Consider the following 27,389-nt stretch of genomic DNA (forward strand, 5'->3'; position numbering starts at 1 on the left):
GAATTCTGGAGTTAGGGAAACTCATACACAGCCAATTGTGTTACATTCATTAATTCATTCAACAACTGTTCATTGAGTGTCCTCTATGTGTGCCAGAATGGTGTTGACCCTAAGAAAACAATGATGAACAAAAGGAAGTTTGGTCCCAGGCTTCATGGAGCTTACGAGTCTAGCAGGGGTATTATGAACTGATCTAAGCCATTTTGGTCATTTATAATGAGATATTAGTAACCCCCTATGATTAGAGCTGGGTGACAGCTTACAGCCCTTCTCCTCCATAAACACTTTACCATAATAACACACTATTCTGTGTTACCATAAAATTCTGACGGAATTTGCCACATATTTATTAGCAGGTAGGTACAACGCAAGTCATGCAATCTGTTCCTGTAAGCTCAATGAAGTCAGAGCTCTCAGACAAGCACCTTGAGACAAATGTAGCAGGGTTCGCTACTCTCTGGTTAGACTTCTGTTACAGCATCTGGATTCAGGTTTGGGTAGAGCCCTCGGCCGAGACTGCCTACTCCAGTGGCGCAGGATGCTAGGTTGGTGAGAGATTTACACTTGGTTCTCCCAAGAATGGAGGAACCTGTATAATGTTTCTAATCAGCCTACATATGCATTTTACCAACGAAAAATTATTTCTGATCTTCCTTGTGCTGATTAACAAACCCTGTAGTGTTGATCAGAAGAAAGATAGGTGGAGGCATGTAAAACCTGCTTCTAGAGCAGAAATTCTTAACCTGTTTTTGCCATGAACTTGTTTGGCAGTATAATAGTCTGTGGACCCTTCTCAGAATAATCTTTCAGAATGTAAAGTGCCAAGGATTAGAAAGGAAACCAAATATAATGAAAGAGTTATCAGAAATATTTTTAAAGACATGATACGGTAGTATGTGCTTCTTTATCACTGACACGATGTAGTGTTGGGAATAATTGCTTTGATTTGAAAGTTGTGATGAATGTAAATACAAAATATTTGCAATAATTATAATGTGTTATGAAAATATCTGATTTCTATTGGTGACAAAGTCACTACTAATACTGTAATTTATTACCTATCTTAATAATTGAGGGTGATCAGTTAGATATTAGTGAAAAATAAAAGTGTAACTTTTTTTCCCATTCATCTTTATAGATGCCCATTCTTTCTGTCCAGTTTAACAATCCTACACTAGAATGTGCATTCTTTTATTTATTTATTTTTTAAAAAAGATTTTATTTTTCCTTTTTCACCCAAAGTCCCCTGGTACATAGTTGTGTATTTTCAGTTGTGGGTCCTTCTAGTTGTGGCATGTGGGATGCCGCCTCAGCATGGCTTGATGAGTGGTGCCATGTCTTCGCGAAGGATTCGAACCGGCGAAACACAGGGCTGTCGAAGCAAAGTACTCGAACTTAACCACTCAGCTAGGGCGGGGCTGGCCCCTAGAGTGTACATTCTTGATTAGAATCTTTCATGTGCTACCTAATCAACCCTGGAGTGTATGTTCGTGATTAGGATATCAGATATTAACTAATTTTCCCTACATGTGGATTAGAACTAATACTTGGATTTATTACCTTTTCTTTTTTTGCATAATTTAGTAGAGATGATGAGACTGTACAAATAAGGAATACAAAAAGTGTGTGAAGAGTTCTGTAGGAGAGAGCTATGAAGAGCTATGGGATTATGCTTAAGTATTTTAAAATAAAGACAAGAGGATCTTGTCTAAAACAAAGACAATATGATAAGAGGATCTGGACAAACGTGAATGCAGTGATGTATGCTCTGGGTGTTGGAAAAAAGTGGGAAGAAAGAATGAAAGTTGTAATTACTATAATTCTTTAAGTCAAAAAGACATCACAGAAGAATATACGATTAGGGCTTTGTTCTGTTTGGTTCATAAATTAAGATATTTTAGATACAGAGGATAGCATGACCGTGGGGGGGAAGGCGGAAAGGCAGAATGGAGCCACACATGAAGGAGGGGAACGCAGAGAAGGTTCTTCCGCACGTGAGTGACATAATTATCCAGCCACGGTTATAAGCGCTTTACACGTTAAGTTATTTAACCTCACAGCAGTCCTATTATAATTTGCATTTTACCAATGGAGAAACAGGCATGGAGAGATTAAGTATCTTGCCCAGAGTCAAAACCAAAGGAAACATTCAAAATCTGGCTCATTTGCTAGCATCAAACTAATGGTCTGATTTAAACTATTGTTTCTGGCTATTTGCTAGTTTGAGAAAACTGAGAGAAGTGGGAGGGAAAGTTTTAGGTCAAGGGCAGACTAACAATACCTTCAGGATCTGGAGCAGGATTGATTCATCTTTGATGTAAAATACAGCAAACCCCCTGGTAAGTCTTGACTTCATAGGCCCGGAAAAGAGGTTCTGGGCAGTATTGTGAGTTCTCTAATAAACAGATTCAAAAATGTGAACTTACATGACTGCCTGGTAGATAAATAACCAGGGTTTGTAATTCTCCACATCGGAGACGATTGGAGCTAAGTAGCAGTTTATAAAACATACCTAATCCACATTCCCCATTTACAGAGAGGCCAAGTCAATTGGTTCCTGGTCATAAAGCTCTCAATTGGCTGGGTCCAGATTCAGTTTGTGGCCTCCTTGATTTGACAGACATTTCTTAGGAGCCTGTGGGCAGGTTTTCCTCATCCACATAACGCTTCTAGTTCTTTCATCACTTTCACAGGCTCTGGAGAGAGGCCTCTTTATCTCAAACTCCCTGATATTTCTGGTCAGAAGTATTGTTCTTTTGTTTTTAATCTACGATAAAGCAGTGAGGATTTTCAGGTCAGTCAAGACTAAATGTTCAAATTTTCACCCCCATAGTCACTCATATATGTTCTTCTCTGCATTCCCATTTTTCACTTCCATATTTTTAGTTTTCACTTTCATGTTGACAGACTAATGGTCTGATTTAAACTATTGTTTCTTAATAAATAGCATCTGTTTAAGTTTAGTTGTTAATTGCAGTTATCAAACTTTAGATTTCCAGGCTGGAAAATAAAGAAGCAATTCTTTTCTATTCTAAATACTCATCCCCAGGAAAAGCTATTAATTGGAAGGCAGTGCACTTTCAAACAGCCAGAGCAGGAGAAGTGGAATTATTCTTTGAGCACGCATCGAGTAAATGCACAGATAAAATTTTTATGCCATTTCTTTCAGGTTTTTGATGTACCTTTTTCAGTAAGAATTCAATAAGGTAGATAAAACTTATTTTATTAAATCATATCATGAAGTATTTATTTCAGTTACAATCAGTCCTCATCTTGTTTCAAGCTGTAAAATATTTTTTGCTGCCTGTTAACAAAAAACATTTTATGCCAACTGCTAGAGTGGTTTACAGTGCTGTATACTCTTCTCTGTTATTAAATACATAAGAAAAGTCTAATCTTGATGTTTAAAAAGGTTAATGGTCTTCTTTCTCATTCTTATTTAATTATTTTCAAAAACCCAAATGCCAGAGTTTGATACACACATTTACCCAAGGAATACCACCTCTTTATCAGACTCCTTGTTTTGTAAATAGCTTCTAGTTTTAGTTATACATTAAAGTTTATTATTGCAGATCAGTTAATGAGAAACAGCATATTGATCTATTTTGTCTTTTATCCATTTTAAATTACTAGATGTGTATAATTTAAATCCTTACTTGATTATTTTTAATCATCTATCTTACAAAATGTATTCCATGATAAAGATCTCCTTGAAATAACTGTTAAAACTTTTATTTGAATTTAAAAATAAGGTCAGGTTATTTTGTACAAAAGATGTTTGATTTACCTAATTATTTTGATAAAATAATCAAGATTTGATAAGATATGTAAGACAAAGATTTGATAATAAAGCCACATTCTAGTTAGATTATAAGGCAAACTTCTGTAAATTGAATCCGCTAAATATACAGCTTCAGTGTTTTGAGGAAAATAATATTTAAAACACATCATAAGATGAAATCATTTTGTTAAATAGTATTCTTTTGTCAAAGGTGTAGCGAAGTTAACACAATTTGATTTTCTCAACCCTGAGTTTCAGAGGTTAGGTACAGTTCCGCTAAGTGAAACAATAGCAGGTGTAATTAACTTGATAAGTTATGATAAAGTCTTTGGCATCCATCCAAGAAAATGAGTACTCTGTCATCTGGGTTACAACTCCTTTTGCATGTCAGATAGTTTCCAAAGCTTTGCTTTCAGAGGACCTAATTGGTTTATTAGCTTATAGATAATTAAAAATAATATTTGATGTTAGATGATTATATGATTCATTTTGGCCACGTATCATGGCAGGAGTGTAAAGATTTGAGTGATGTTGCTATAAACAACCTCTTTCCAGTTCCACCCCGTTATATTTGACCAAGGTTTTCAGAGCTTTACTTCTGTACAAAATAAAATAGGAATGGAGTGAATGCTCTGTGCTGTCTCATTCCTGTAGTAAGTCATACTCATTCCGTGGATTCATTTCATTAAAAGATGCTTTTCCAATACAGTTTTTACTTTTTATGTTTATCAAAATTTGCAATATGTTTTGTTCTGATCAGTCATGTGCTACTAATAATTGTGCTGATAGCTCAATGCTGAAGTAACCAGAGAAATTTAAAATTTTAATTTATATAGTCATTTTTCCACAAAAATGATAGCATGGTTAAAAAATGACTTTACATTAGGATAAAATACTTTGCAGAAAATGGAATGGGAATAGTTCATGGGAAAAAAGTAAAGTGTAAAATTTCGGACTATTAAAGAAGAATTTTTCCATTAAAAAAATTACTGATAGTATCAATACTAAAATGTCATTACCCAAATTTACAAAAATTTGTGTTGGACACTGATGGATATATTTAAAGGAATTTTATTTTAAAATACAATATTTCAGAAATTATATTTTTTTGCAGCTATTTAAACGCATTTTTGGAAAATTTTATATGTCAGCTTAAAAACCTATGAGGAGGGGCTGGCCCTGTGGCCGAGTGGTTAAGTTCGCACGTTCTGCCTAGGTGGCCCAGGGTTTTGTCAGTTTGAATCCTGGGCGTGGCCATAGCACCACTCGTCAGGCCACGCTGAGGCGGCATCCCACATGCCACAACTGGAAGGACTCACAACTAAAAAAAATATACAGCTATGTACTGGGGGGCTTTGGGGAGAAAAAGGAAAAATAAAAAAATCTTAAAAAAAAAATCCATGAGGAGTTACAAGGTTTTTTGGGGGGGGTACATGAGCAAAAAAGCTTGAAGAGTACTCTAGGCAGTGTACACATACCTTGATTTATTAATTTTAGACATATATTCACTGACTCCCTGAAGAAGGTTTAGCTTATATGTACAAACTTTTTACCTCTTTTGCTACTGTTTGAATTTTATATTATTTTTATTTCTTCCATTAGTCTTTTCTATGATGTTTTTACATAACATATTGAAACCTGTATTTCTTATTAAATCAGCTTTAAATATTATCTCTTCATTCCTTCTTTACCAAGATGAGGACCTTGCCCTTTCCTTTTTCTGTCCCATTTCACAACCCACTTGCTTTATGCATCGGTTGACATTATTTCATATGTATATGTGTATGTATCCATCTATCCCCCACCCATCTGCCCGCTTGCCTGAAGCCATCCAGCCGTCCATTTATCTATGTCTCCAACTCAGCACCAGACCACATAGTGTGTTAGGGTTGCTTGTCCTTCTCTGGCTTCATTATCACAACCCATTGGCTATTTGATGGAGTATGTTCTAGCATAAAGTTTAAATAAATTCTCTTTTCTTAAATTCCATCAGTTGCCTCAGATTGTACCACATTTTTGTTTGCTTTATATTTATTTGGGCCATGACTCACTTGAATATCTTTTTATGTTTCCTGCAGTTCTGTTTGCTTTTTTATTCTGTCTTTAGCATATTCTTAAATTTTTCCTCTCAAATTCTTAGCTATACCGTTCTGTTAATTTCCTCCAAAGATCTCTGTCTCAGAGCCTCCTGTCTGGTGGATGCTCTTCAGACCTGCTCCTATATAACTGTTATTTGGAATTCAGTGAAGAATAATTAATATTTTCTGGCTCTTTAATTTTTAGATCATAGTTTCTTAATGTAACTGGTAGTTTAGAGTCTAATGTGTAACAATACTCGAAGGACAAGATGTTGACAAAGAATATACATAGGAAAAGTGGTATCTGAAGATTTGAGGAGAGGCTTATAAGGAAAGATTTTATTTTAGACAGGATGTAGTCATGGTTAACCTAACTCCTAGTCTCTCATTTCAGTAAACATTCATTGAATGCCTGCAATTTGGCAGGCACTGGTCTAAATTTAGGTGCTGAGACATCCAGATGAAGGAGCTAGTGTTGAGGCAGCAGGCTTGAGAAGCACCTGTAGGCAGTTCATAATGTGTCTTATAAGGAAACATATTCAAGGAATTCTGGGAACCTTATATGTCATCCTTAATTGCTGTAATTCTCTTGTCTCATCCAGTAATAAGCAAGACATAACTGTGCTCATAATGTCCCAAGATGCAGTGGGTCTTTCAGATAGGAAGCAGGTTTAAGAAGTTCAAGTTCAGTTGAGACCTGTAAAAGAGGGGGAGGAGAGAGGTGGTATTAGGAAAAGCCACCGAACTTTAACATTTATTCTTAGTGAGTGATGGATCTGATTAATACAGCAAAGTATAATGAACCGTCTTGAGGGGTGTGTCCCAACAGCCCTTGCCCTGGAAAAACCATGCTATCGCAAATGAATTTCCAGTTGGTAGAATATGACTGGGGAGATTTTAAACTAGGCACCTTAGTGCCTTGTCTCCCCTGGACCAGCTCTTATTCTGGAGTGTCCTTCAAGCTAGTTCACTGAAAAGTAAAATAAGACATTTGCACCATATTATCACCGTAGCCAAAAAGCATTCATCTCCTTTCTTTTGAAAGAGGTTCTTTCTTTCTTTTGGGATTTTAGGAAGCTCATACCCAGTATCTTTTTTCCCCATCCCAGTTCTGAGCTGGGGTAGTCACGTGGGTCAGTAAGCTAGAGAGATACAAATCAAAAATAAAAACGCTAACACCTGGTGCTTATCTTGTGCCGGGCACTGTTCTGCTCTTCATAGCAGTCCTATGAAATAGATTCTCTTATCTAAATTTTACAGATAAGGAAAACTGGAGCATGGAGAGCTTAGGTTAGTTACCCAAGGTCACATTGTAAGTAGTGGAGCCTGGATTCAGAATCAGGCAATTTGATTCCAGAGCCCAGTCTCTTTGCTACCACTGTGTCTTCATCTCATTTCACCTTGGTCACTGATGGAGCTGTTGGAGAAAATGGCCAGGTAGGTTTCCTGATCTCTCACCCCTGAATTACGGACTTCCCCAGGCATAGGCAAGCTGGACAATTGCAGGCCTCCCTTGTAGAATGGGGGAGCAGAGCCCGTGGCCCCAGTTCCTTCCCTTGAACACCACCAATTTGATAGTTCACCCTTCCTTTCCTCAGGAGGACACAGTGGGGGGGCTTAGAGACATCAGGAGTGTTACTTGGAGTTGTTCCCCGTGGAAACATGAGCAATGAGGAATAAAATATCCTCTCCCCAGCACTCTCCATTCATTTAAGACCACATCTTTTTTTGGGGAGTTAGCATAGGTTGGGCTGGAGCTGGAGAGAGGGTAGCCTTCCCAGACAAGATTTAAACCAAGCTTCTGGAGCTCACACAGCTTCGCTCTGTGCCACTGTACATACTCATCACATAAGTTCCCCTAGTTTGCATCCCACTTTCTTATGCTGCCTGCTGTGTTTGAAGGCAAGGGAAAAAGCAAACAACAAACGAAAACCCAAAATCAGGTCATTTTAAACAGCAGTCCTTCCTGAAACAGGCAGAGTTGTCTTTAACTTGTTCTCCCACGTCATTTGCCAGAGAGAGAGAGGCAGAGTGTTACAGCAGAAACAGCATAGTGTTCGAGTCAGAAACCTTGCCCTGAACACATTGTTTAATCTCTCTGTGCTATTCTTTCCTTAGTACTGTATAAAATAGAGAGTGTAAGACCTACATTGTAGGGTTGGTTTCAGGATTAGAGCTAAAGTATACCATGTATTTGACCCACAGTAATGAAAGGTAGCTTCTCTTGTTAATAAAGATATGAAAAATACAGACTTAAACTTGTTTAATGTTTAAAAAATAATTCCACCAGTTTTACACAAGGAAGTTTCTTAGGCAAGTCTTGTTTTAACACTTCTGGGAAACGGAAATCCTGATTAATATTTGGGTATTTCATCTGGTTATCTGCAGACACGATCACATGTGAAGGTGAGTGCACAAAACTAATTTGCAAGTGTACCTCCTATATGCAGTACTGGTTACCGATATGTTGTGTGCAAATTGAGTTTTAAATTTATAAATTCATATCCTCGTTTACCTTTTTATTTCCAAAAGTCTAAACTTGCATTCAAAAGTTTCCAATGCTTTTTTCTTTGTCCGTCAAGTGAATGCATTCAAAGATTGCTGTGGCTTTCTTCAAAACATTTCTAGCTTAGTTGAAGAACACCTTAAATTCTGAAGGCGCACTGTTTCTTTAAGAGTTAGTTGGTTATTTCTTGGGACATGAAATAATCAAAGAATGCAGGTGTTTTTTTCCTTCTCTAGGATACCTCCTCCCCCGCTTCGCCCCCACCCCACTCCATGTTGCACCAAAATTAATGTATTTTGCTTTAGGTAGGCTGGAACACATTTCCTCCAGGTTTGTTTGCCTATTCAGGAAACCAGACTTCATGGGGGAGGGAAGTAGGACCAAAGAAAAAACACGAAAAACTAATGCAGGGAAGGAAGAGCCACTATCCAACATTTACTTGAGCAACTTGGGCCTGGAAAGAAAATGCAATATTGATGATCTCACAAGACCTCCCTGGTTTTGATTTTGTCCCTTCAGCAGAGTATTGCTTCTGCCTTGGTTTGAAACCCCAATCTAGTATTTAATTGTTGACCTTGAGCAAGTTACTTAATCTTCCTGAGCCTCAGTTTCCTCACTTATAGGATCTATCCTTTAGAGTTGTGAGGATTCAGGAAAACAACGCATGGAATGCACGTACAGTAATAGTGCTTGGACCTGGCAAGAGTACATTTATTGAATCTGGATTTGAACCCTAGTCTGCCTAGCTCCCAAGCCATGTTCTTCCCCCCACGTACATGGCATTGCATAGCAGTGTGAGTAGATTATGTAGGTAGTAGCCCCACCTAACCTATAAAGTAGCAGAGAAGTTTGATGAGGTTAAGTAACTACTAGGCTCACAAAGCTGATGCAAGGCAGAACCATCCTGAACGAAGGGTTTCTACCTGCTAGTATAGAGTACTTTTCCCCATAGCATCGTGCTGTGAAGACACTATCTACAATATCTAATGATTTGTTATCAACTGCGTTGCAAGCTTCTTGAGGATGTTAGCTGTTAAGTCCAGGTACTATCTGATTATAGATGCTTAAATAGTTAGAAACTTGAGACTTAATACAATAAAGATTACTTTAGCATAATGATTCAGGTGTGTGTGTTGAGTCACCTAGTGTGGACGTGAGTAATTAAATATAATTTACTAAAATAAATTTATGCATATTGAGTTCGGTCCAAAAAAGATTGGCCTGAATTTCAGATGGGCAGTTTTGGACATATGGATCATAAAACAGGTATTAAATGTGAAATTAAATATATGCTGACCATATAACCCAGCAGTTTTACTCTTAGGTGTCCAAGGGAAATAAAAATGATTGTCTACACGAAGAAAGTGAAGGAGCTCAGAAGTGGTTTAAAGAGGTAGAAGGAATGAATGAAATAATAGTTAGAAATGGTACTGAGAAATAAGTATGAATGAGAGTAAAAAAAATGTAAATTTGACCATGAGTTTGTCAATCCTTTTAATAGTCTGAAAATATGGATGGAAACTAGATTGTGAGAATGTTTCTGTTCTATAAAGCGAAATATAAACATGTCTTAAAAGACTCTCGACCTCATTGGTCATTATGGAAATGCAAATTAAAATCTCAGTGAGATGCCGCTTCATGCCTGCTTGCACAGCTGTGTAGGACAGACAGCGCTCAGTGACGGTGAAGATGTGGAGCAACCGGAACTCTCTCGTATCGCTGGTGGGAATGCACAACGGTGCATATACTTCGGAAAACATTCCTAAAAAGATAGATATACACATACCCTATGATCTTACAGTTCTTCTGTTAGGTATCTAACAGAGAAATAAAAATAAATGTCTACACAAAGACTTGTTCTTGAATGTTCAAGCAGCATTATTCATAATAGCCCCACGCTGGAAACAATCCAAATGCCTATCACCTGGTGAATGGATAACCAAACTGCAATTCAGCTATAATAAAAAGGAGCAGAGAACTGAGAACATGCTACAACGTGGATGAACTTCAAAAACATGTGAAGTGAAAGAGACCAGATGTGGAAGACCACATATTGTATAATTCTATTTATATGAAATGTCCAGAAAAGATGAGGGCCAGAAAGTAGACCATTGGTTGCCTGGGGTTGGGGGTAGGCCCTGGCAGTGGCTGCAGACAGGCGTGAGGGAACTTTTTGGAGGGATGGAAATGTTCTCAAAGTAGATTGTGGTGAGGGCTGCACAACTCTATACATTACTAAAAGTCATTCAACTATTCACTTAGAATGGATAATTTTATGGTATATAAATTATATCAATAAAACTTTAAAAACTACATAAACATATGTTTAAGATTGTTAGGTTGTTTATATCTTTAAAACTATTGGATCTTCTAAAGACATCAGAATTGGTAGCTCTTAAGAAACAGCCAAGGTTTTGGGGCTGGCCCCGTGGCCGAGTGGTTAAGTCCACGCGCTCCGCTGCAGGCGGCCCAGTGTTTCGTTGGTTCGAATCCTGGGCGCGGACATGACACTGCTCATCAAACCACGCTGAGGCAGCGTCCCACATGCCACAACTAGAAGGACCCACAACGAAGAATATACAACTATGTACCGGGGGCTTTGGGGAGAAAAAGGAAAAAATAAAATCTTAAAAAAAAAAAAAGAAACAGCCAAGGTTTTAACTGAACTCTCTCTCTTCTGTGATTTAGTACTTAAAGAAACCTTTACACTTTGTAAATGGTGGCTGTGCAGTATAATTTAAAGAATCCTTTTCGTCTAATACAGGAATTTCATTGGTTTGTTTGGGGTTCTCTCTGGCTCTTGCTGGTCCAGGCATTTTTGGTTCCTCAAAACGTCTATCTCTATAGCTTTGTTCTTAGGCTGGAAAATGTTGCCACTTCCTGCTGGTGGCCTCAATTTTTCCTCTTTCTGTATCTTGACTCTTTTCTTTATTCCAAAATGGCTAAGGCTTTTAATAATTTGTTTTGCCTTCCATGTTATGTCTTTGCCTGTTATTTATAAACATGGAAATGGTGGAAGCATGGTGTATTTTTGGTGATGTAAAACTTATTTCTAATGGGAAATGTTAGCATATGGTGAACAAACACAATTCCTGCTTACAAAAAAAAAGAAGAGAAAGGCTGTCATAGCTGTACAATGAGCAATAGGTATCTTTTCCTTCAAATTTCAGGCTTTTAGTAGAACAATGGTAGAATATTTGGGTCTGTGACATGTAGTAGATAAATCCAAGTTAGTTTCTGAGAGAAGAGATTAGTGTTAATAGTGTAATTAACATTGATTTAAAAGATACAAATTCAAGTTTGATTTAGAGGTGTACAGTGAAAATAGTCTGTTCATCTTGTCACATTTATCTTTGTAGAGCTTTCTAAGTAATTTCCAAATATCTTATTTCTAATTCTTTGTTCTGTGACACACTTAGCATTATTTTAGTGTCTTATGATTTTTCTCCACACGTTTCCCTCCAGTGGTACCTCAGATGATGAGATTTCTTTTAATGAAAACAAGAGTGTTGTGATTCATCAGTGCTGTTCACCACGAGCTTGAAACGGGGACGTTGCTGTCTGAGTGCCTTCTGTTTACTCCATTTTTATAGCACCCGGCAGTTTGAATGTGGACTTTGGATCAGGCAGACACTAGGTTGAATCTTAATTCCACCTCCACTATAGCTGTGTTAATTTCTGAGTGCTAATTAACTCAGGTGTAAAATGAGGATGCTATCTCAGAGGGTTACTATGTTAGAGATGGTGAATGTAAAGTACTTGATATAGTGCTTGGTGCTCAGTTATTATTCCGTAAAAGCAGTTCTGTGCTAAGCTTGTATCTACATGATTCCAGGTTAGACTAGTCCAAGTTGAATGAGCTGTTGCCTCACCTTGGTGTGAGTGAGACATTGGAAACTCCTCGTGAGTCCTTTACTTATGGATCAACTAGATCTTGGCTTGTTTTTAAGCTTTGTTATTGGGGCCATGGTAGCCTTTATTGTCGGTCGAGTTTAATAAATTTTGGCCACTCTGGGCTCTATACCAAGTGCCACCCTAGTGTTAAAAGAGTTCTTTCCTCTGTGGCTGGTTATAACTCACATCTCTAAGCCCCGTGTGAGTTCTGGAAATGGTTCAGTGTATACCTACTTCTCCAGTAGTACTTCTTTCCTGGATAGCTTTTATGGACTCTTGGAGTCTCCTTCTGCACCTGCAGTTTAGTATTCAGTCAAAGACAGAAGGGGACCCCATGCAGATTCCTGGAGTTCTTCCTGTGGATTGCTTTCTTCTCTCCGGCCAGCAAATTCCAGCTGCCTCAGCTTCACAGATCTCCAGTTGCTGTCATCTCTTGGTAGGCCACCGTGTTCCGGCTTGGATTCCCTGTTCATGTACCAAGTGTCTCTAGGAAGAAAGCCTGGGCAATTAAAGGGCCCGCCTCACTTGCTTTCCTTATCTCTAAGATCATAATCCTACACTGCCTGTTAGCCATTGTCTGAAAACATTTGCTTCATATCTTTTGTCCAGTTTTCTTGTTTATGGCAGGAGAGTTAGAACCAGTTACTCAGTCAAGGCTAGAATTTTGGACTTATATTAACCAGCTTGCTGAATGTTGAGGAGAAACATTTTCTCCTGATCTTATGGCAGACAGTAATTGGAAGTCGTGTGCTCTACCGGGCTCTTTTAGCAAATGGTGCTTTTGTGCAAATTAGGAGAAGATGGCCCCTCTGGCCAGGCCGATTAGAAGAGGGCATCCCTTCTGAGCTGTCGCAGCTTCGGGAGAACCAAACGGTGCCTTGTCTTTGAGCCCCTTCTTTTACTGTGACCCCTTTAGCGCTTGGCCATTGTAGCAGGGGCTGTGCGTCGGCCTCCACTGCTCCTCTGGGCCAGGTGCGTTTGTGAAGTACACAGACATACATGCGCATGCTTCGGCCAGCAGTCTAGCTTTACCTGGTACAACTCTTCCTCCCGCAGCATTTAGTTTGGAAACTGCTGGAGGGCAAATGAAAATTAATACTGTTTTTCTGGAACACTTGTACTCCTACCTGTTTGTACTCTACTTGTACCTCATATTTTTTTTTTAAAATATTTTTATTAAACACTACAGTTTCTTTTTTTTTTTTTTTGAGGAAAGATTAGCCCTGAACTAACATCTGCCGCCAATCCTCCTCTTTTTGCTGAGGAAGACTGGCCCTGAGCTAACATCTATGCTCATCTTCCTCATATTTTATAAGCCTGCCACAGCATGGCTTAACAAGTGGTGAGTAGGTCCACACCCGGGGTCTGAACCGGCAAACCTTGGGCCACCAAAGCAGAATGTGCGAACTTAACCTCTATGCCTCTGGGCCGGCCCCTGTACCTCATATGTTGATGAAAACTCTCTGAAGACTTTTTTTCTGTATTTCTCATTCAAAAGAGGGGTTAAATAAGTTTGGCAAGAAATTAAAGGAAAAAGACAAGGAAAAAGGTCATTCATGTTATTTTATTTTGAATCACCATGGTAAGAAAAAGTCTCAGGAACTCTTTTTAATAAATATTTTAAGACCAAATATTTCCTTTTCAGTTCTCATTAGTTTGTCTGAAGCAAATGTTATCTGCCACACATTTTGTTTCTGTCAAACTAAACAAAGTGGAGCCCTATAAATTTGGGGGGAATATGGTATTTTCTGGGAGTCGTTATTTTGGACAATGAGGCTAGAAGGAAGTGGTGTTGGGTGTGTGTGGGTGTGACCTCACCTGAAAAGGATCAGAACAAAGTTCTGTGCCGCTGTCCCCGTACGAGAAACATTTAAGCACATAGCCTCCGTGTCGGGGGTTGCTCTATAGGACTGACTGTCCTCTGGAAGGGTATCTGGAATTCAGGGGGGTTTTGGCAATTAAAAAAAAGTAGAAAGAATGACACTTCTGTGAACTTTTATTTTTAGATTCCATCCCCCTCGTGTCTATTACCCTCTTTTCTTTTTATTGAGATATAATTGACACATTATATTAGTTTCAGGTATACAACATAATGATTTGATATTTGTATATATTGCGAACTGATTCACCACAATGTCTGGTTAACATCCATCACTATCTATAGTTAGGAATTTTTTTTGTCTTGTGATGAGAACTTTTAAGAATCTACTCTTTTAGCAACTTTCAAATACACAGTGCTCTCTGTCTTAATTACACTTCTCATTCATTCTTTGATCCGCTGTAGTCTGACTGATCCCACTGCTTCCTGGTGCTCAGAGTAGATAATGATCCTTTAGGTGCTGACCTTGGATCCTTTTCAGCCCTAGGAGCTAGTTCAAGAGTGGACATGAGGCTCATCATCTAGCTACTTGCCCAAAGCTTGTGCCATGTCCTGTTGATTAGTACAAGGGAACGGAAGCAACATAAGGTATCTTGTGAGTTATATTCTGCTTGGAGAGGAGAGTTCTAGTGAGGACGCATCTCACAGAATCACAGGGGAAATGAGCTCAAGGAGTGTAATTAAAGCAGCTCTTTGAATTGGTCTTTGAGAGCTACAGTCTAGGTCCCGCTGTGTTAACCTCCTGTCTCATTGGCCTTTGTGACATTTGACTAATGCCTGCATGGGATGCACCACAAGGTAGAAGGAGCTCATTTCTTGGATTTCCGAGGCTTCAGCAGGTTGTACAGCTGTGAGCTGCAGAGAGTAAATGAGTTGTGGCTGAGTCCCCGTCAACACTGGGAGACACACATCACAAGGAGCCTCTGCCCGCTCAGTTTGCTTGCTCTCTCAAGAGTGTTTGATCCTGCTGTGCCCCTTCCTTCTGTCGTTGATGAGGCCACTCTCACCTGGTTTTTCTCCTTCTTTGGCTATTCCTCTTCAGTTTCTTCTGAAGATACTTTATTATAGAAATACAAATTCACAAGGTAGTGTTATTTTCTTATTTTGCTGTTGGGTTTAATTTAATTCAGTCCTCAGTGCCTACCTTATTTCTTATCTAAAATGTTAGTTAATCAGCCTGTGGAAATTAAACCAAGACCACGCAAATGAGAATAAACAGAGGCTGTTTATTCAGAGTTTGCTATAGCAAGGGAGTCAGCCGTTGTGAGTTGTGTTTGGCAGAGACTCAAAGGCAGGCAGGGGAGTGCAAAAGCATTATAGTAAAAAAACAAAAAAACAAAAAAGGAAGACTTCAGGTGTGCTCTGGTGGAGGTTGTTGGCATGGGGAGCTGGAGGCTGGGTAAGTAGAAGCAGGTGTCATATGGGATTGGTTTGGAGAGCATATTTGGCTTTTTCTAGTTGGTACTGAATTGTAAGCAGGGGCAAAAATTGGGAAGCTGGCCGTCATTGACCAAGTCCTGACTGTTCTGGGTCAATTGCTGGCAGAGATTGCGGGTTCTAGTGTTGTGTATGGTCTGGTCATTGTCCGTTTGTATATTCAGTCTCTCAAGCCAAACACTGGGTTAGGACGTGAAGTTCCATAGCTCTGAGGGAAACATCTCTACAGCACTGTTTCTTAACCTTTTTTTGAGTTATAGCCTCTTTTGAGAATCTGCTAAAGGTGGCTCCTCTGCCCCTGCCTCCCTCCCAAAGATTCAGGAATTCACAGGCCCACTGAGGCGCATCCATGAACCAAAGATCTCATTATTTTCACGCATATTTAACAACTTCATCATTTTGTTGCTGTAATACAATATTTTGTTCACGTGAATTTTTGAGTATTACCTTCTTCTCTATACCTCAGGAGTCATTGTTAATAAGTATATATGCAAATGTGTTTAAACAGCACCATTTTACACAGTAATCTGGGGAGGTGATATGCTAGATAAGTCAACATTCTATGATACTGAGGAATAAGCTGATTGAACACCAAAAAGTTTGAACTTTTTATTGTTTTAACTGATTTTTATAAAAAACTTTCTAAAATATATCTTATTTCCCTGACCCCCCCCCCCCCAAAATGTCGATGGAAGATATGGCTTAGATTCTTTTTCATGATGAACTGCAAACACATGATTTTCTAATGGTTCAAACATCTGATTTTGCTAGATTGTAAGCTCCTCCAGGGCAAGGACTTGTGCCTTATTGTCCTCATTCTGCAATCACTTGTGCTTTTCTAGTTAACATTTCTCTTCTTTTCGTCCCTCCGAGCAAACACTGATGGTTCTGGTAAGCCATCACTTCAGACTTTCCCGGAATTGTAAGGTTGTGAGAGGGAGACAGATGAGCCAAACTCATCTGGTCTATAAGCTTATGTTGCAGTTACAATATCAAGTCTGTAGGCCCTCGTCTCTGCCTGTGGAGGAAAACATGGCTTCTGTTTTTCTCTATTTCTGGAAGCATTTTTTGCTTTTGATTCAAATGTATTCTGAATAGTTGATAAATGGAATTCCAATCTCTGGTTAAAAAGGCAAATTATTGTGTATATCTAATAGTAAATATTTTTTGGATGAGTGTCAGAACAACAGAAGAATTATAGAGACCCTGGGGATACTTAACAACTGAACAATTTAGGCAAGTTCGTCATCTCTTGGTAAATTCCAGCAAACATTATTGAGTGCCTACGTATGTCAGGCATTAGGAAAACAAGAAGAATGGGACATGCTCTGTGCTCTGAGGGAGCTCACCATCAAAGAGGAGGCGATACAGCCACAATACTTTCTTAGCAAAGGAGACCTAAGGGACTTAAAAGTTCCTAAAAGGGGACAGGGAAGGTAACTTTTTGTTTTTTGAAGGACAAGAAGCTATCACCAGGCCAAGATGCAGAAGTACACAGGTAACCGGAAGTACAGACGTAACCAAGCCTAAAGGACACAACAAGTCCAAATATGAGTAAAGCACGAGGCATTGGGGGAGGGGTGGTAGGAGATGGAGGCCGGACAGGTGGGAAGAGGTGATATTGTGAAGAGCCTTTCTTGCTTGTGGAGTTTGAATTGTTATCTTGTAGGGAATAGGGAGCCAGGGAAAGGTTTTAGGCAGAACTATGACCTGATCACATGTGCGGTTTAGATACACACTGGATGTGTGAAGAATTGTAGAGAAGAGCCTGGAGGCAGAGAGTGTGCAGGTGGGAAGCTGTGTGGTAGATAGGTCTAGAGGGGGATGAAGAAGTCAGGCATCACTGTGTCTGCTGCCCTATCCAAATGGCTCAACTCCCTTGCCGCCCATTGGTCTCTGCAAACACGATTCTGTGAAGCTTCTCCTGACCACACTGGTTTTATCAGCCCCAGCTCCACTCTGTATCCTCCTTCCCTATGGCTCTTACTATATTATATATTCATTCATTCATTCATTCTATTGTAATAGAATTTAAGCTCTTAGAGGGCTAGGATTTTTGTCTGTTTGTTCAGTGTAGTTTCTCCAGTACTGAGATTAGCATCTGGTTTATAGTAGATAATCAGTAAATATTACTGAATGGAAGAGTGAATGTGAGAGGGAAATCGGGGATGGATTTGGGAGACATTTCAAAGACGAAAACCATATCTCAGGATAAGGATAAACACAGCAATCTTCAGTTAACTAAGCAGATGATACCCTTATAAGTAGTGAAGTATTTAGTTGGGGAATGCCTGGAAACTGGGTTTCCACTGAAGGACGCTAAGGAGATCTTTGGTAAGCAATGGATTTGGGAGTAATTAGAATAATGAGCTAGAAATTTTCAGTTTTTCTCAACCTACTGACTTAAACCTCAAGTTAACATTGCAATCATGAGTCAAAATCACAGTAATGATGACATCTAACATTTTTGAGCATGCACGCACCAGGCTTTTTATGTTTTTTTTTTTCTCCTTGAGGCCCCCAGGCTTTCCAACTGAAGTCTGAATTCTAGACCCACCACTACTTGCAGTGAAGACAAGGGCTTTAGCTTTAATTCTGTCTCATAGCTGCTAATTCTAATATTACCGCTGCAAGTGACATTTGAGTTTGGGATTCCTTGTTTAGGGTTTCATAGCCAGGATTAAATGTTGGGATATTAAAGGGGATTGTATTGTTTAATTGGGTGGGCAGAATCCGTAGTGTAGTCCTGATGTGACTGTGATGGCACTCTGGTTTAGGTTCTTGGGATTGGATATGGAAACATCCTCTTTTTTTGGTGTGAATTTGTGAGTCTGTATTTTCTTTGAGTATGAAGAAACCCTGTTCTACTTTTTTTCTTAATAGTGTGAATTTAAAACTCAGCCACCTGTCAGGCAGGTCCATGGGGAAGACAGCAGTAGTTCAGATCTAGCCAGTGTCACGTGTGGAAATTTAGGTCTAGCATTTCCAGATATTCTGAATTTTCAAGAGAATTCTAACGTGAAATCTGATTTTCTAGTTTTGGTAACTACTATGAGGACTAAACTAAATACAGCTGTGGGCTATACTGGGCCTGTGGACCTTGAGTGTATGAGTGTATGGATGCTGAAGTATAGATCTGCATCTAGAAAGGGTAAGGGGACGGGAGAGTTAGTTAATTTCATACTCAGTGAAAACTTTTTCGAAATAAATCCAATCTAATCAAGGAGAAATCCAATCACATTAATTTAATCAAGAAAACTACAGAAACATAGATTCAAAAATTAGAAACCACAGATTACCACAAATACTGAGAGAAGTAAAAATTATCAGAGCTTTCTTTTTGCTTGGAGTCTAAGAGTATTTCAATAATCTATCCTAATCTCTGTGTATACCTTGAAGTTAACATGTAATTATTAAAATGAATATTATTACTCTGTTAACATATGATGTGAAATGTATTTTATAGAAAAACCCCACAAGTGCATCAATATTGGCTTTCTTTGGCCAGATTTAAACTTTCTTATAGTGAAAATGCACAATGAATTAAAACGTGTGTGTTTGATAAGAAGAGGCAGGTGATTTGCAAATTATTGAGTTAATAGTGTATTCTTTGAATTATGCTATCACAATATATGGTAATTTGAAATTATGGAATTTGTAAACCAGGGTTTTCATATTTCTAAAGTTTTGTGGTTGTAGAATATGCCAGTTGTGTTTCAGTGGCCATATTCTTTGGACGTCCCTCTATTCTCAACCAGTTGTAGTTTGTGTAGGTGGGAGATTCTAACAGAAGGGAATTGTCAAACCGTCTTTTCTGTGGATTTAAAGAAGTTTCTCTAAGAAATATATATCAGAGGTAGTGACCTGAATGTTCTTTCTTTCTTCCTTTTTTTTTTTTGAGGAAGATTAGCCCTGAGCTAACTACTGTCAATCCTTCTCTTTTTGCTGAGGAAGACTGGCCCTGAACTAACATCCATGCCCATCTTCCTCTACTTTGTGCGGGATGCCTACCACAGCAAGGCTTTTTGCCAAGTGGTGCCATGTCCGCACCCAGGATCCAAACTGGCGAACCCTGGGCTGCCAAAGCAGAACATGCGAACGTACCTGCTGTGCCACTGGGCCAGCCCCTGTTGTTTCGTTTTTTTAGGTTCCCTCTCCCCTCACCTTCTGCGATACTCAGCACCAGCCATTTCTGACCTCTTCTTACATTCTGTGGGTGCACTTTCTGTCTTCATGTAATGTGTTTCATTTATAATTAATTCCTGGTTTCATTGAAGGTGGGATTTGTTTTTTGTTTGCTTCATTGTTTTGAGGGGTGAGTTTAGAGAGCAGAGATGGTGGTGGAAATGTTTTTATTCTATCAGAGATACTGTGATTGAGAGTAATGTAAGGGATCTATATTAGGTTGGATATTTAAGAAAGAGACATGTATGGAAATAATAATTAAGTTGAGAAATGACAAACGAATAGAAGTTAGCCTCAAAATTTCAAGGCAGAAAGAAAATCATATATGAAAGCCCTGGGACCAGAATACTGGGTATACTGGGCCAATTAGAAAAAGGCCATGTGGTGAAATGAAGATGGTGCAAGATGTGGTTGAGATAGAGGCAGGGGCCAGTTCACCCAGAGAGCTTAAAAAATATTTCCTGAATAAGCAAAAAGCCTTGTGTTGGACACTGATCAATGCAGAAAGATGCACCCTGTCCTTCAGAAGCTTATAGTCTAGCTGGGGAGATGACCCATATATTAAAAAGTTTCTGTCATGACAAAATGATGCATAATACATGAGCAGTAGAGATAGTTTTGGCTTATAGGAATTGGGGAAGGAAGACTTTTGGTTAGGGTTCTTATGGAAGGATTCCTGAGGGAGCTAGAATTTGATCTGAGCTTTTCTGACATGGGTAGGGCTTGAATAAACAAGAGTTGTTAGATGGAGTGGCATTATCTGAGTGCAGGTATGTGGAATATAGGAAGTACACTAGCTTGCTGAAGAGAAGGAATCTTCTAAGAGTGTGACATGGGAGATGACGCTCAAACTGTCACTTGAGTTACCTCTGAGGTACTGGTGGTCTGCAAGTGTCACTGACAGAAATGACAAGAAATAGAACTTGTTGAATGCTTTATGTTCATTTTCTTTTTGTAAATAAAAATTATACAAGTAATTCAGTGTAACTCTCATTCCTTCTACAGCATCCTCATCAGATGCTTCTCTATTCTCTCTTCAGATAATTCCACTGATGGGGAGCTGGCTGTTTCTTAAAACAGTGCTAATTATTCTTTATTAAAGAGGCATCCCTGTTCTTCTAGCTTTCTCCAGTAGATCCTACCGGATTCAGCTTCTGACCTGATCTAGAGCAAGTCTGCTCCCCCACCCCCCAGCCCCGAAGCGTGTAAATCCCCTCAACTCTGAGGATGGCGTCATGTCGTCTTTAGTCTTCCCTGTTCCAGGCTACAGATTTCCAGTTCTTTGATTTATTCTTTCAGTGGTAGTGTTTTCAAACCCTTTACGTCCTGAATGCTATTCTCTAAAATACTCCACCTTATCAATGATGCTTTTAAAATTTATTCTTCAGAATTGAACGGAGTATTCCAAATGTCGAGGAAACAATGAACAGGGCTTTTAGTGATATTTGTACTTTTTAAAATTGGCTAGATAAGCAAAGATTGACAAGGTTCCTTTGTGAGTCTGATAGTGTCTAAATTTTTAGTCAGGTCAGCTTTATTCCTTATATGGAAAGCACATCGGGGGTGGGGTGGCAAGGAAAAAATAACGATCATCACACAAATTGTTGTTTGGTTGCTGGTACTGCCAGCTAAGTCTGAAAAAGCAACAATATCATTACGTAGTATGGTTGTATTACAATAAGCTCTTTGTGATGTATACATCTGTTATAGAGTGGGTTGGAGTGGGATCTTATTAAAATACAGATTCTAAATATTTCTAATTGTGAAGATTTTAGAAACTTAAATCTTTAAAATTGAAAGTGGTGATGATATTTGGATACAATATTTGATTTTGGTAGTTGACAGCAGTAATCGATTTGTAACTCGTTATTCTATTGACATTGCTTTGTGTTTTCCGCTACAGGATACTGTGTGGTTTATTTTTGGATCCAATATCGATTTTATTTTTTGTCATGATCATAAATTTACAAAGATCACTAACTTATAGAATCATCAATCACTAAATTTCTTCTTGATATTGTGGCATTCTAAAGATTAGGAATATAATTTGACTTAATTTTATGGTGTAATTTATTATTTAAAAGAGAAGTGAGCTCAGGCCCCTAAACCAGATCAGTAAAAAGAAGGAAGGAAGTAGCTTATTCGTAGATAACAGTTCTATCCAAAATAATGCAACCAAATCATTTGTTGTTTCCCAGGTCGTCCTCTTCCTAAAAAGCACATTTGTCCAGGTTGATTCATCTGGGTTGTTAATGTCTCCAGTAACTAGACAATCACCTTTTGAGAAACAGTAATTGTTGCAGGCTAGACTTATCAATGGATGCTAAAATTCGTGGGTGAAAGTGTGATGAGAAGCAGTATTTACATAGTCTCAAAGTCTCCTCCCAGGAGAAAAATGCACAAAGGAAAAATTAGTAATATTACACTCGAGAAACCTAGTAGATACAACTGTAACCAAGTGATCAGAGTTACCATCGTCAGTGATGGGACATGGACATCATCATGTACCTTCTGGTGTGATGCAGTGAGAAGGGCATGTCACTTCTGTGTCGTACTTGCCAAAATGCATAACCTGAATTTAGCCATGAGGAAGCATTAGACAAACCTAGGTTGAGGGACATTCTTCAAAATAATTGGCCAAGTGTCAAGGTCATAAGAGACAAACTGTCCCAGATTGGAGGAGACATGCAGCTGCATGCAGTGTGTGACCTTGGACCAGAAAAAGAACATCAGTGGGGCAGTTGGTAAAAAATTTTTATAAGGTTGGCTCTAGATTATTTAATAAATCTTGTGTTGATGGTTAATTTCCTGGTTTTGATCATTGTAACTGTGGTTATATAAGACATTAACATTTGGGGAAGCTGGGTGAAGGGTACACAGGAATTCTTTGTACTACTTTTGGAACTTTTTGTAGGTCTGAAAGTATTTGAAAATGAAGTTAAACAACAGCAACAAAAAGTAATTCAACTCAGCTGAGAAACTACGACTTTCGTGCTTTTTCTTTCTGACGTCTCTCTTGATTGGTCAGGGGCTGGTTTGCTTTGCTTTCTAAATTTCTCCTGTGGTCTGGATAGCTGAGGTTTCTAAATAAGGGATTTTGGGAGAAGAGAGCCATTGCCACATTGGATTGCAGCTATACTCTGAAACATTTTGTTTAATTAATTAATTAACTGTATTTATTTTTGTACAGAGCTGTAATTACATCCTTGGGTTTCCAATGGCTCTGTAGGTTATTTGAGCTTTACTGTCGCAGCACCAGAATCCCTACCTGGAAACTTAGCTCTGTAATTAATTTACTGGTTTGTTTCTGGTTTTATTTTTATGTTCTGGATTCAGATTAGTCCCATGGATTCTTCTTCTGCTATTACCGAATATTACTGAATTTCCTATTTGTTGGTTGTCTGAGAAAGAGTTGAAATTTATGTAAAAATATTTTATTTAAACTTGTAGTATCATGCTAAATACCTTATTTTTCTCTCAGAAAAGACAGTCTGGAGTTTTTATAAATATAATGAATAAGTAAACTTACACTGGCACAAGCACCAAGTGGTGACCTTTTATTGGGTAATAATTAGAATGGAGGAAATTAATACATTGGGAAATATTTCAGTTAGCAGGAGCAGTTGTTAATGCATGACTCATAGATTCTTCAGAAGAAACTTGACGAGGCTGTTTTGACCAGTGTGGGAGAGGGAAAGAACATGGACTTGGAGTCAGAAGACCTAGTTTTACATCCCAGATCCATCACTGCTTGTTATTGTGTCTTGGACAGGTCATTTAACTGTTCTGAGCCTTAAGTTTCTCATCTGTGAAACTAGAATAATAATAGTATCTTGCAAAGTTATTGGGAGAGTTAAATGAAGTAGCATGCAGTGTACCTGGCCTAACATAGGCATTTCATACATGCTGGTTCTGTTCTTACCTCCAGCTGGGTTTATAGGTAAGCTGCCTGTAATTGATGAGAATCTGCTTTGCTCATAAAGACCTATAAAAAGATGATAGCATATGTCAGTAACCTCTATCAGTATTCTACACGTCTTTTTGTCGGGAAATTTTTCTGTCTGTCTTATTCCAGAGAAATTATTTTCATTTATATGTTAGCACATTGGCTGTTACTCCAAAATCTATTAGACAAGTGTCACTCATTTGCTAGACCTGCCTTGGTGTTTTAGTATTCTTACCTGAAATCATTTGATACGAATAAATATTAAATTTATTTTAGAAGAAAATCTTTTATGAGACAAAGAGACAAGAAGATGTGTCGACAATTGGAAGGAAGCATTTCCATGTACAGTTTCCTTTCAAGTTTTAGGTTTGAGTTGGTGCTTTGATTTTCTGAGAGAGACCAATTATTCCTAAAGCTCTAGTTATTGTTCTATTTCACTCCAGTTTCAAAAGTACTTTCTTTTATTATTAAATTTTCTGATTTTGATATTGTATTGTGGTTATGTAAGTGAACATTATTGGTTTTAGCAATTACACACTGAAGTATTTAGGACTGAAGAAGCATGTCTGCAACTTACTCTCAGATGGTTAAAAAGATAATATATATGTGTGTGTATGTATATATATATATATATCTAGAGGAGACGGGGAGAATGATATAGCAACTGTGGCAATGTTAACACTTGGTGACTTTGGGTGAAGGGAGTTCTTTATGCTGTTCTTACAGCTTTTCTCTAAGTTTAAAACTATGTCAAGGTTATATTGGATTGGGTTATATTCCTGTACCCCAAGGAGATGTAAGGGAGCGGCAGTTTTGGAGGCAGGGAGGTGAGAAGCACCTGGGTAAGCTTAGAAGAGTAAGTAATAGGTGAGTAATTCAGTAAGTAGTAATTCACTGGAAAAAAGTTAGTTGCTCTTTTAACTTTTTTTTTCGTAGCCAGAACCTAAAGAGATAGAGAGTAAGCTGCTGATGTATTAAAGCAGAGGAAACTACTTGGAAATGAAATCAGATGACAAAAAGTAAAGAATTTTTTAAGTATAAGGCATATACAAGAATAAGCAAAGTGCATGAAGCAGAAATATTAAATTTAAAAATTATCCAGTGCTCAGATAATCTTTGTTCTACTTGAGAGATACAAGTTAGTTTCTATAATTAGCACTTTACCATACTAGTAAATAGATATTAATTTATTCTTTATTTTAAATTGCTATTTGCTTTCAAAGTTAATATTTTGTGTTCTTTTTTTTTCCTAAAGATTGGCACCTGAGCTAACATCTGTTGCCAATCTTCCTTTTTTTCTTCTGCTTTTTCTCCCTAAATACCCCCAATACATAGTTGTATATATTTTGGTTGTGGGTCCTTCTAGTTGTGGCACATGGGATGCTGCCTCAGCACGGCCTGATGAGCGGTGCCATGTCTGCGCCCAGGATCCAAACCAGCGAAACCCTGGGCCTCTGAAGCGGAGTGCGCGAATTTAACCACTTGGCCACAGGGTTGGCCCCATTTTGTGTTCTTAATAAACGTTTACATGATGTTTATTATAATCATTTGACCTTTCAAAAAGAGTCTTCTAAACTGAAAAAAATCTTTTTAAACTTTCTCCCTTTTTTTCCATGTCAACGATGACATCTCTTTTGGGAACTCAGAAGCCAGCCAAAGGTAAGAAATTTGGTTTATTATGTGATGCTTGTGAAGATCTTATGTGGGTATTTTTGAAGTACTGGTAATTTTCTTCTCAAAAATATTTTGTGTCTGTCACTTTTGTAAAAGTAATGCCATCTGCCAGCCTATTCATAAATCTGAAGCCGTTTATTGGCACAGGAGGGACTGGAGGGTTATGGAAAAGCTGTATTTGTATTTTGACCAATTCTGGCCAGTCTCCTGGCAACTGCAACACAGATTCCTTTTGTGCTCTGCGTTCACCATGGATTGGCTTGAAACTGGTCGTTCCAAACTGTGGTTAGCACCATGCTATGCAGACTCATCCATGTGGCTCCCGAGACAGCTGGGGACGCATTCCACGCCAACAGAAACCTGTCCCGGCCCACGGCTTCCTCAAGGAAATGTGTCTTCATCTTACCTTGAAGCCTAGATTCTAAAGAAACTTCAGTGGGCCCATCAGTTCCTATGTCTTTGAAGGAATTTATAGGTGTGCCAAAGTGGGCACAAGGACTATATTTTTCAATTGACCATTTCCAGGAAATTCAGATTTTTATCTGCATTCTTGGAGTTTTGCTTTTGTTTTAGAGTCTGTGGTTGAATAGTAATTCCATTCTCTATTGTTGCTAAAATATGTATAGATGTGGTTGTTTGGGACTCTGAATGACTTTTTAAAATAGTTTAATATGGCACTGATTTCTTTATATATGTAAAACTAATTTTATTTTATCTTTTCTATGAAAATATGCTGCATTTTTTTTTCTTTTTGATAGAATAGAGGCTGGAGATTGCAGTAAAGATGTGAGGAAACATTACATGACTATTTAAAAACTATTCATGTTTTAATTCAACTGTATCTTAATGTTTAGAGAAAATGTGTTGACATAAAAAAATATGGAAGGACCAACACCACACTGTTAACATAGTGGTTACCTCTAGGGAGAGGTCCGCTTGGTGAATGGGAGACCTTTATTTTTAACTCTATGCTTCTATATTATTTGACTTTGTTACAGAAAATGTGTGTTTTTTCTCTGTTACTTGAAAAAAGGTGGTTTTAAACAAAGTTTTAAAGGAAAAATGTTTATTTGGAAAGAAAAGGGCTTGTTTGCTTTAGGAAATCCCTGACTGGAAGATTCCTATAATTTACAAAATTGCTAAAACTTAAGAGGACCATTTACTGTCGTTAATACATAAGAACTAAGTGTTCATTAGTTCCCAACCTTGTACCCGGCTGTGATGCTTTCGTATAATTGGGGAATAGAGCTCATCTAGCCTGGTGGTGGAGAGCCTAGCGGTGAGCGGACTGCTGGCCCAGAGGCTGGGTTCCAGTCCCAGCCCCCACCTGCCAGCCGCCAGGCTCTTCCCTTCTTCTCGCTCAGTGTCTTGTGATCAGGGCCAAGCACCTAGTGTCAGCTCTGCTCTACTAGAATTGAGAATAAGAAATGGAGTCGTTCAAGAAACCCCTAAATTAAAACAAAGAAAGAAATCAAAATAATAGAGCAGAGTGCTATTTAGAGCCTGATCTCTGTTAAGTCCACACATGTGGTGATGGGACTGTTGAAGTGAGAGCTAAGCTTACAAGAAAAGAATCAGGATGGTTTCTCTTTAATCTTGTTAAGAATAGAATTAAATAAAATTATAAGAGAGGAGAGTTGAAAGCGAGAACAGAGGAAACCTAGTTTGAGCCTCACATTTTCTTTATTCTCACCCTGCTGAAATGATTCTCACCATGGCTGACAAATGTAGTTTGAAAAGCAGCAGCCCTGCCCGAAATTCTGATACACAGTCCTTTGAGAACTACCTGCATCTTCCTTCTTCTTTTCCTCCTTTCGCTGCTGGAGAATTGCTAACCTAGTGAGCCACCACTACTGATAATACATGTTCAGCTTTGGACAAATGTTGAGGGTTAGTAATGTACAATGTAGAACTGCAGCTGGCGCGTGGCTTCTGGGCTCAGGGCTCCCCCTCTTCCTGCGAAAGGGGGCTTCTGCTTGCCTTTCTGGGCCAGCTTCCCCATCACTGCC

General features: G+C 38.5%; 1 protein-coding gene across 2 annotated transcripts in view; it reads left to right on the plus strand.

Moving 5' to 3' along the window:
* KIF13B (kinesin family member 13B) overlaps window positions 1–27,389 on the plus strand; it is a 183,157-nt gene that overhangs the window by 33,871 nt on the left and 121,897 nt on the right. For both annotated transcript variants that reach the window (XM_044766906.2, XM_070505112.1), the window contains exon 3: window positions 25,353–25,365. In XM_044766906.2, the coding sequence (XP_044622841.2) occupies window positions 25,353–25,365 (13 nt within the window). The remainder of the gene's footprint in view (window positions 1–25,352; window positions 25,366–27,389) is intronic.

The sequence above is a fragment of the Equus asinus genome, chromosome 3 (genome assembly GCF_041296235.1).
Source record: "Equus asinus isolate D_3611 breed Donkey chromosome 3, EquAss-T2T_v2, whole genome shotgun sequence".
Lineage (NCBI taxonomy): Eukaryota > Metazoa > Chordata > Mammalia > Perissodactyla > Equidae > Equus > Equus asinus.